General features: G+C 31.4%; 1 protein-coding gene across 2 annotated transcripts; it reads right to left on the bottom strand.

Moving 5' to 3' along the window:
* Window positions 1-357: 357 nt before the first annotated feature.
* Window positions 358-10,970, bottom strand: LOC130961540 (putative disease resistance protein RGA3). 2 transcript variants are annotated; one of them, XM_057887478.1, is made up of 4 exons: window positions 10,767-10,970; window positions 10,605-10,670; window positions 1,744-4,170; window positions 358-633 (listed from the first exon to the last, which is right to left on the bottom strand). In XM_057887478.1, exons 3-4 carry the CDS (start codon window positions 4,147-4,149, stop codon window positions 517-519), a joined length of 2,523 nt encoding a protein of 840 aa, XP_057743461.1. In that variant the 5' UTR covers window positions 4,150-4,170; window positions 10,605-10,670; window positions 10,767-10,970; the 3' UTR covers window positions 358-516. The 2 variants fall into 2 exon arrangements, with proteins under 2 accessions (XP_057743461.1, XP_057743462.1); XM_057887479.1 differs by having other exon boundaries at window positions 10,605-10,941.
* Between the last annotated feature and the right edge of the window lie 354 nt (window positions 10,971-11,324).

Below are 11,324 nucleotides of genomic sequence, written 5' to 3'. Positions count from 1 at the left end.
AATATACTAATATTAATTAATAGGATTTTAATAATCCTTTGTTATTTTAATTATTCTTTGCCATATTTTATAAGTCTCTAATTTCCAAGCTACTAAAAAATTAATAGATTTTATTAAACTTAGATCAGATGTTATTGTGGTCATATATATATTGTGGTTTTGTTGTTTGTCGTCCATTGAAGAAATTCAAAAACTCCTATTAAGTTTTAGTGAATCAAAAGAAAAGTAATTATAAGAACTAAAGCAAAATAACATGTATTTTATAGAAGTCATTTATTTAACCATTTTATAATTGTAATAAAGATGAATGAAATAAAATGCATGCTTGGATGTAAAATTTGTTTGCATAATCAAATGTGATTAGAAATTTTAGCTGTAACACCGAAGAAATTAAAGCATTTATAAAGTAGTTGTAGCTAAAGACATGATCTGAGTAGCCAATTACAAAGCAATTATTAGAACACAACCATTATATTACACAAAGATAATGCTATTATTATCATTTCTTTTCTTTATTCATGTCTTATATTCAAACATCATCTTCATCTTCATCATCATAAATCGATCATATTCATAATCAGAAATCATCATCATCATCACAATATTATCATCATCATCGGCATATTCATCAATCTGCAATAAAGGCCAATAGATTAGTGCTTATGAAAATAACTTGAGCTTTAATTCAACCATGCATATATATACTAAATACAATTAAATTGTTTTATAATTTTCTAAATTTCCATTTTCTGTCAATATTGACAATAAAAAAGTATCTCACTATCCAAAAATAAAGATTCATGCATCAACTCCTATAATCACAGTAATAATAAAATTTTGTGCTCATTTTAAATAATGTAGAACCAATATTCAAATGGTTAAGAATTATTCATTCTTTGTATTTCACATAATAATTAGCTTATTGGGGTTTTCAATACAATAATTCATAATACGTAGTGGTAATATATATTAAGATTCATAACTAAAATTCAAGACATGTGCTGCAGGCATAATAATAATGTTAATCGATTTCATGTATTTATTTAGAAAGATTATTAAAAAGAAATTCAAACAATTGACAAGAACTGCTTTCTTCTTCTTCACTACTTCTAAATTGAACCAAAAAAAAAAAACAAAAACTCTGCTTATTATACATTTAAAATGAATTGACGACTAATAATTGTGTCGCTAGGCCGTGATAATTTAAAGGCAAACATAATTAATTGGTGGAGATAATTTTTATTGACGAATATTGTACATTTGGATAGTTAATAACTAAAAGCAATGATTAACTAACTTTGGAAAATGTTTACTAACAGACTAACAGAAGGAATTTTATTTCATTTAATAAAAATTTTTATTTTAATATCTTAATATCATTATTTTCTTAAAATTAAAATGAAACATGTCTAGGGTATGATTCAAAGTTGACAGTACAAATTTATAACGAACTTATATCATATTGCATTTTCAAAATTTGGAAGTATTCCATATTACAAGGACTAATTGTTAGTTCACTCTACCATACCTTTTTATATATAAATTATACACAATTATTTAAAAAGAAAATTAGATTGTCAATTTAAAAAGTGTTAGAATTAATTATAGGGAGAGTAAGATATAACCCTAACTGTTTAATTAAAATTCCAACAATTAATTATTCATGCAAAAATTGATATAATAATAATAATAAGCCAGTATGGTTAGATTTGTAATATTATGAGATACATTATTTGAACTAACCTTGCAATCTGGAATATGAACAATTTTGGACCAATCTGAACCTGTCTCCTCATTGTACCTTGCATATAATGCGGGACAATAAGTTATCTTTAAATATTGAAGATTATGAGTTTGATCCATGTTGGGAAGAGATGACAAATTTTCACAATGATAGATATAAAGTTCTTCAAGAGAGGTCATCGACAACCTTGTGGGCAATGATTTTATCCCTGTCCCACTTATACGCAAAAATCGCAATTTAGTAGCTCTTTCAAGCCATTTTGGTAAAGCATCCAGCTTCTTTGATCCAATGATTGAGAATACTTGAAGGTTTAAATTCACATGTTGCTTTCCTTCTTCCTCTTCATCCTCAAAATTCACCAGCTCTTTACACAAAAGAAAGCCCAACTTCTTTAAAGTAGTCAAGCGACCAACAGCACTTGGTACGGACACTAACCTCGAACAATCGGCAAAATACAAAAATTTGAGTTGTTGGAAGCGTCCTATATTCATTGAAGACAAACTTGTAATTTTGCTGCTTATCAAAAACAAATATTGTAGATAGATGAGTTTGTTCATGTTTTTGGGAAGTTCTTGAAGGCTCTCACAATCAAGGACCAAACTCTGCAGATTTTGCAGCTTACAAATGGAATCCGGAAGCTTTTTTAAACTAGGACAATTTTGAAGATAGAGATATCTCAAGTGCTTCTTCATTTTGACAAAGCAATCATCAGGCAACGAGCTCAACTCCATATCATTTGTTAGGTGCAACACCCTCAGATAGTTGAACTTGTCGGAGGTCCATTCCATCGATGCTTCTTGTTGCCCCACTTGCATAACGGTTCTTGTCCTGCTTGACTCTTTCATTGTTAATTGTGCAAGATCATGTACAAGATCATGCATTTTGAGTTTTTTAAATGCCATCGAATTTCGAAACTTGGGAAAGAAGAAAGAATCTTCTTCATGAATTTGAAGTAAAGATGTTGAAACAAGCTTTTCAATATACAACTCCCCAATATCTTCTGCATCTTCCTTTTCGCATGTAGGTTGGAAGAGTCCATGAGCCATCCAGAATATAATCAACTCAATAACATCATATACGTAATCCTTTGGAAAACACGAGCAGTATAAAAAACATTGTTTTACTTCTGATGGCAAGTGATTGTAACTCAATTTAAGTGATGGCAAAATGTCAGTTTTTTCTTGATGGAGATTCCACACCTCACTATCCCTTATTTTTCTCCACTCATTTTCATCATGGCATTTTGATCTAAGCAAGCAACCCAAAGTTGTTATAGCTAAGGGCACACCTTTGCATTTTTTAACAATTTGCTCCCCAATTTGCTTTAACCTTGGGTATTTCTCTTCGTCCTTCTCCACTTGGAATGCACATTTTGCAAAGAGCCGCCAACATTCATTCTCAGGAAGTGCTTCTAATTTCATTACAAGATTACTTCTCACAACGTCAGCAACTTTTCTGCTACGAGTGGTCACTATAATTTTGCTGCCTTTGTCACCACCTGCTTCTAACAAGTGATTTCTCAATTCATCCCATTTGCTGTGGTTTTCATTCCAAACATCGTCTAACACGAGTAAGAATTTCTTACCATGTAATGTTTGATTGAGAAGAGATATCATATATTCCAAACTAGAATTTGCATCCACAACATTCTCTCTCTTTAAGGCTGCATGAATGATTCTTTGTATTAGCTTTTTGACATCAAAATCATCAGATACACACACCCACATTAAGAGATCAAAATGCTTTTTCATTGGGGTATCATTGTAAACCATTTGTGCAAGTGTAGTCTTTCCCAAACCTCCAATCCCAACAATTGAGATCACATCAATACTATTAGCTTCTGATTTTTGTGTCATCAATGACTTTATAATCTCCTCTTTCTCTTCAAGTCTACCACACACACGGAAAGGTAATGAAGAAGTAGTTTCTCGCCATGGTAAATTGTGCTCCAGAGCTGGAGTGTTGACATGTTGTTCAACTATACCCAACTTTCTCCCTTCCCTTATTTTTTCATCCATCTTCTGTTTCATATCTTTGATTTTGTGGGCCATTCTGATGCGAAATGTAAGTGGATTACTTGTATATGAGAAGAATTGGTGGACCTTGGTGCTAATGCTTCCATACATTTTGACCACTTCATTAAGTTTTGCTTCATACTCTATTTCATCTAATATGTCACCAGCATCATCAAATGCCTCTCTGAGTTGCTTCAACCACTCATCTATACTGCAGTTTTTTGCTTGCTTGTTCTCAGCATCTATGAGATATGCATTGATAGTTCTCAAAGAACTTTCAAACTTTTTTACATCATCTTCAAGACCACATGCTAGAGCAATCTCTTGGAATGATTTTGTTGTTAAATTGACCAAGAGTGTTGATGCCGCACCAGAAACAACTTCAGCCATTGAAAAATCAATGAGTGGAACCTTATGGTGATAAAAAGTAATGTTAGAGGCCAAGAATATATATATACATATATGTGTGGTGGGTTTTCTAGTAGCATTGTTTTGGATGGCTAAAAATGACCATGTATTGACTGACAAGTAATTTTGCAACAAATTATACATATCGTAATCAATGTATTGTTAATGCTGGTTAATTGAAAAGTATGTTAAAGGGGAGTGTGGTAAATGACAAACTTTAAATTGAAGATTTGCTTTTAAAAAATAGTATTTTAACGCGTGCCATTGGAATAAATTGGAGAAAACAGGCCTCGAATAAAATTACTATTTACCGTATTCTTTTTTAATACACTTTTCAATCAACCAGCATTAAGAGTATATTGATTACCATACATATCATTTGTTGTAAGATTATTTGTCAATTAATATATGGTCATTTTTAGCCATCTAAAATAATAGCACCAGAGAATTCTATATATATGTATATAAAACAAACTATCAAGTTTTCAAATTATCAAAGCCTGAGGTTTGCTTAGGCATTTTGGGTGAATAGCAGTGTATAAGTAACGAATTCATTCAAAAGATATCATCCCAAAAGCATAGTCCGAACCTTTTTGTTTTAATTTTTTTATCTAAAACAAAATATAGATATTTTGATAAATACTTAAAATGTCCTTGAAATTAGTATCATATATTAAAATCATCTTTAAGATTTTAATTACACCAATTAAATCTCTAAGACTGATAAGAGTGCGTTATATTAATCCTTGACCCGTTTTTTATAAACAGCACATTGACATAGAATATTAATGACACATATCATATCATAATATATATGATCACATGTAATAATATGATAACAAGTTAGTTAATGACAGGTGGTATCTTAATGTGGACGGTTATACTACGTGTTGCAATATTATTTGTTCACGTGTTAGTTTATGTCACGTGTAACAATACTATTCGTTCATGTATCATTCGCTATGTCATCATCATTGCAAATGCACAAATTAAATTGATTCTTGACTTTGTACTAAGTGAATTATTTTAGTCCTTAAAATTAAATGTCCTGTACCATTTCTTCATGAGTTTTTTTTTATAAATTTAAAATTCTCAATATCTTTGAATGCATTAATTTTAATAATATTTTTCATATATTTTTTAAATACAAGAACTTTTATAAAATATTTTTAAGATTTTAGTTTTAGTTATCTAAATTTTTTTATAATAATTTAATACACATAAATTTTGTAATATATAAAGATGTTATTTAAGTAAACGACTTATATGATTGATTAACACACATTTTTTATTTTCGTCTAAAAATATGCGTGTTTTTCATAAGAAATTAAGAATTAAAATAAATATTTGTTATTTTTTCAATTCTTATAAAATACACATTTTTGGACTACAATAAAAAAAATATATTTTATACTCAATCAATCAATATAGCTCTTTTATTAATAACATAATTTTATATTACAAAATTTATTGATATTAAATTATTATGAATAAAATATGTATGGTTAAAAGTAAATTTTGAAATTCATAAAGAAGAATGATAGAAGATTATTAGAATTTATTATTTTGGTCAATAATTAGTTATTAATGTTTAAAAGTACAGTGTGGACTAAAGGAAGCTGATAACTAAAAGTGATAACTAAAAACAATAAATTCTAATAACTCTCTAACATTTATCTTCTATAAAAATACTTGTATTTAAATAATTTGTGAAAAATTAAAAATTAAAATTAGAGCATTTAAACATATTAAGAATTTTGAATTTATAAAAAAAAATTATGAAAAGACTAATTTAGTATACAACATTCAATTTTATGAACTAAAATAAGTCATTTAGTATAAAGCCAGAAATCAATTTAATGTATCTGCAATGATGACATAATAAATATCAGTAGATGAATAATATTATTATACGTAGCATAACCATCTATACCATCATACTATGTGTCATTAACTGACCTATCATTATGCCACGTGTTATTAACCAATCTGTCATCATACAATTATACATAATCAAACCATAAGATAACATATATCACAAGGTTTATATATATTATCAAGTAATGTTAATGCATTGTTAACGAAAAAGATAAACTAATGTATGTGGTGCTGTTTTATCAATCTCAAATATATAATTGGTGTAACTAAAATTTTAAAGATAAGTTAAATACACCATATCATTTTCAAGTGTACTGGAAAAAAAAAATCCCTTTTCAAAGTAGTCTCAAAATTCATAGCATAATTGAACTTATTATCTGATTGCTTGCAATAAGTTAACCTTCGACCAAAGGGCAAAGATATTAAAACAAATCTTTGTCCAAATTTTATCAACAAATTCAAATGTTAATATAAAACTGGAAGCAATTAATAATGATAATAATTTATCTCTCAAACTATAACTTATGTGTAATTTACCTTATTTAAAATGTGTTATCCAGTATTTTACTTCTGGAAGAGGAGACTATTTACAATTATAAGCGATTTTTACGGTGTTTTGAAATGATGTTTGGTTTGAGTATTAACTTTGATAAATATAATTTGATTTCAGTTAATTACGAGCAAGAGTGGTTACAAAGAATGTGTAGCTTGTTGGGGTGTAAGGAAGCAATGTTGCCAGTCAAATATCTTGGTATTTCTTTGAGAGCGAATCCGAAATTGGTCAAGACATGGAAATCTATTATAGACAAAGTAGAAGAAAAACTCAATCTGTGTGTTAGGATTTGGTTGAATTAATCTCACATTGCTTAGGATAGCAAATGGAGTGGGTGGCCTAGGCTATAAATATGAGGCTAAATTCTCCATTTGTTTTTGCACCAGTCGGAAACACTTTAAGCTTGTATCTGATTTTTCTTTTCCTCTATACTCTTTGATTAGAGAGTGTTGTGAGGTGTAGTTAGATGTTTGCTTTGAGAGAGTGTGGGTGTACTAGGGTGCCGGTGTTAGAGAGAAAGAAGTCTATGTGTTGTAACAATTTTCACATAGTGATATTCTCTGGTTGTCATTTGACAACGGTCGTGGTTTTTTCTCTGGTAATTGGAGTTTCCACGTTAAATTCTTGTGTTGTGATTGTGTCTATTTTATTTCTCTGTCAAAGGTATTTTCTCAAGGGGGAATGGTGTCTTATTCCCAACAAGTGGTATCAGAGCTTCGGTTCGGTGAGATTTATTCTTAGTATGCTCTGTGGTTGCAGCCTAGTCTGACCTTTCACATCAGAAAAGAATTTTGTCCTGTGGCTTGAGGTTGAGCTTTGGTTGTTGTTGTTGTTGCTGGAAGGCAGTGTGACTCTGTGAGAGTGCAGTTTGAAAATGTTCTGGCTAAGAAAAGGCTTGGTATTTAAGTGTGTCCATTGTGACCCACCTCTCTTTCCTGGGGACCCTTCCTAGTGCACGGTCTACAGTTGAGTTATACTATTCCAGTATACGATTGCAACAATGTCAGGATATTCAAGTGCTGTGAAGCTTGAAATAGAGAAATTTGATGGAAGAATCAATTTTGGCTTGTGGCAAATACAAGTCAAGGATGTGTTGATACAATCAGGTTTGCACAAGGCGTTGAAGGAGAAGATCTCTGGTTGCTCTCTCTATGAGAGAAGATGATGTTCTCTAGAAGACAAGAAGTATCCTCATGGTATTGCCGCACTGCCATGGATAAGGATAAGTTGTGGCAATCGGGTCCACAATTGCACACGGGCATTGGTTGGCGTTGAGATGCAAGGTGTGTGGCGGAGTTAGGTCGATGGCTGAAGAACTTCCAGGAAAAGCCAATTTGGAAGTTGCACCATGAATTTTCAGCAAGGTTTCGATCTGTACCAAGGCGAAATGCTTGGAGTGGTCTAATTCCAAGTGAGTATACTTTCATGGTGGAGTATGATAGTTCTCTGAACTATGATTGTCGGTATAGACAATGGCAGCAAAGAATTGTCGGTGTTGACAATGGAAGCTGAAGATGTGTGACTATTTCAATCAAGGTGGAGATTGTTAGGATTTGGTTGAATTAATCCCACATTGCTTAGGATAGCAAATGGAGTGGGTGGCCTAGGCTATAAATATGAGGCTAAGTTCTCCATTTGTTTTTGCACCAGTCGAAAACACTTTAAGCTTGTATCTGATTTTTCTTTTCCTCTATACTCTTTGATTAGAGAGTGTTGTGAGGTGTAGTTAGATATTTGCTTTGAGAGAGTGTGGGTGTACTGGGGTGCCGGTGTTAGAGAGAAAGAAGTCTATGTGTTGTAACAATTTTCACATAGTGATATTCTCTGGTTGTCATTTGACAACGGTCGTGGTTTTCACGTTAAATTCTTGTGTTGTGATTGTGTCTATTTTATTTCTCTGTCAAAGGTGTTTTCTCAAGGGGAATGGTGTCTTATTCCCAATACTGTGGAAAGCCAAAACGATTAATAAAGCTGGTAAGCTGGTACTCATCAAATCTCTTCTTAATAGTCTACCGATTTATTACCTTAGCTTATACAAGATGCCCAGAGCAGTAGCAGATAAGTTGATATTTTTACAGAGGAGATTCTTGTGGAGTAATGAGGACGGAAGGGATGGGGTACTTTTGGTGAGGTGGGGTATTGTGCAAGCTCCAAAACGCTTCTGGGGTTTGGGTGTGAGCGATGCAGTGCTCTGAAATACAGCATTATTGTTCAAGTGGTGGTGACGGTTTTCAAAGGAGGATTGCCCATTATGGAAGAAAATTGTATGCTCCTGCAATGACTTGAATCCAAATGTCATTCTTTCTTGTCAGTCGGTTCCTAAAACAAAGGGTACGTGGAGGGACATTTGTCAGTTGCAGATAAGAGAACAGCAAGCGAGAGATAAGATGGTCAGAGAGTTATCATTAGAGCTAGGAGATGGTAGAAGAATTCATTTCTGGGAAGATAATTGGCTACCATGTAGTGTGTTGCAGGATATATTTCCAAGGCTTTTCTCAGTTTCAAACCAAGTCGGATCTGTAATAGGGGACTGTGGGTTCTGGGATGGGTTGGAGTGGATATGAAACTTTCATTGGAGAAGGGTACTATTTCAATGGGAGCTAGAATTAGTTAACAAACTTCATAAAGTTCTACAATCTGTCAGGTTAACAAGTGAGAGGGAGGACAGAATTATAGAACTTTGATAGATCAGGAGTTTATTCTACTAACTCATTTGTGCAGATTTTCAGGCTGAGACTCTCTTGGAGGACATTACGAGTTATAGTTTTATTAGATCTATATGGAGAGGACTAGTACCACCAAGAGTTGAGCTATTCACCTGGTTTGTGTTAGTTGGTAGGGTCAATACTAAGGAAAGATTGATTAGATTGGACATTATTGATCATAGGAATATGATTTGTGTTTTATGTAAAAAAGAAACTGAGAATGATTTTCACTTATTTATTGGCTGTGAATTCACGTGGCAGGTGTGATGTACTTGGTTATACGCCTATAATAAATTTTGGTCTATTCCAAGAACTATCAAGCAACACTTTGAGAGTTAGACAGGAGCTCCTGTAAGAAAAGACGAACGTAACAGGTGGCTGATTAGCTTTTTTGCTATCATTTAGAATACGTGGTTGGAAAGGAATGTCACGATTTTCAGGAATCAAGAAACAAGCGTTACGGAAGTTATTACCAAGTCGATTAGGAGCTACAAAGAGTGGGTTGACTTTGTTCCGTCTAGTTGTTGATGACAATGTCAAAAATAATTACGATTTCTTTTTTAGTGTTTGTATTGTAATTCTGGACTTTCTAAATGTTTAACTTTACTGTGTTGAGCTTTTTGTTTAAAAAAAAATATACATCTAACATAATTGACAAAACATATATGTAAAAGGACAGTTTAAAACAAAACTTTTGAAAGCCAAACTAATAATAGAATAAGTTAAGAGGTTTAAAAATTCAATCGAACTTAAATCATGTTGAATTGAATTTAATAAAATAATTTTTTATGTTTTATTATTTTTAAACCGTTAATCGCTGAAAACCAAATTGATTTGACAGATTAATCGATTGTTTGACCCTTTTTTTTTGTTCTTTATCAGTTTATTGCCGATCAATTTTTATCTTGGCTGAATTGATTCGAGGATCGGTCTCGATTAATCAGACTGATTTCAATTATCAAAACAATAGTTTAGAAAACACAAACTAATTTTTCTTGAACATCTTAACAACTCCAGGAGATTAAATTGCACATTTAGAAGATTTACGATATTATGCTTTTTTCCTTCATGATTTAGTATAAGTCTACCATTATTGATATTATTAATTTATTTTTTAGTACTTAATTTTCAATACTTTTAAAACAATTAAATAAACGGTGGAAATTGAAATATAACAAAAGAAGCACGAGAAGATCAGATCTAATTAAATCTTTACATATGAAGTAAGACTGAAAAATAGAAACTAGAATAAAAAATTCAGATCTAAATTCTTGTTTTGAAAACTAATCCATATATCATACCTCCTGACGTTGCTGAAGTGGGATTAAAGCCAAAGAACATCAAACAACAGCTCATATATTTTGCAGCTAAAAAAGAAAAATTTTTACTATTAGAAACTTGTTGCATTGAGAACTACACATTGAGCTGAGTAAACTCAAAAAAATAAGAAATAAGAAAAAAACCTTCAAGTAGTGAACATTTTGGTTATTGCTTGCTTGGACTCTCTTGTATTAGTGGATGAGCAACGAATTTATTGAAGAAGTGAGCAATAATGGAGTGATGAGGTTTTTTTTTTGTGTTGGACAGAGAGATGAGAAGTGAGTTATACGGATAGAGCTATCCTCTCCTATCCTATAACAATCCTTTAAGAGAAGGTTTATTCAATAGTAAAATTTCTATGTGACATCTTCTAGATTTTTTTTTAGATTTTTTATGTATGGTCATTATTACAACTTGTATAAAATCTGCGCGGGCCAAATATTCCTCCATTAACATATATGATATTTATGTTAATCTTTTAAATAATATAGTTGATAAATAATGCTAAAACTATATTTAGACATAGGAATCCGATTGTATGTTTATAAGCACAAATTTGCTGTTTCATAACAAACATATATAAAAAAAGTCTAATTTTTTATTAATAAAAAATTAATAACCATTCACAATAACAATTTGGTCATGCCCATCTGATATGCGTACTGTATTAAAAAAATGAGTAAAAATTAGAGTAGAAATTA

This window comes from Arachis stenosperma, chromosome 2, assembly GCF_014773155.1.
Source record: "Arachis stenosperma cultivar V10309 chromosome 2, arast.V10309.gnm1.PFL2, whole genome shotgun sequence".
NCBI classification, from domain to species: Eukaryota; Viridiplantae; Streptophyta; class Magnoliopsida; order Fabales; family Fabaceae; genus Arachis; species Arachis stenosperma.
The sequence above is the reverse complement of the archived record's forward strand: the minus strand, read 5'-3'. Positions and strand labels throughout refer to the sequence as shown.

What these genes read in the sequence shown, in the direction of transcription:
- LOC130961540 (XM_057887478.1), bottom strand. Translation starts at nt 4,149, where the DNA reads ATGGCTGAAGTTGTTTCTGGTGCGGCATCAACACTCTTGGTCAATTTA. An exon ending in TTCATATTCCAGATTGCAAG is followed by an intron (nt 634 to 1,743) that starts GTTAGTTCAAAT and finishes CCTTTATTGCAG; the next exon opens with ATTGATGAATATGCCGATGA.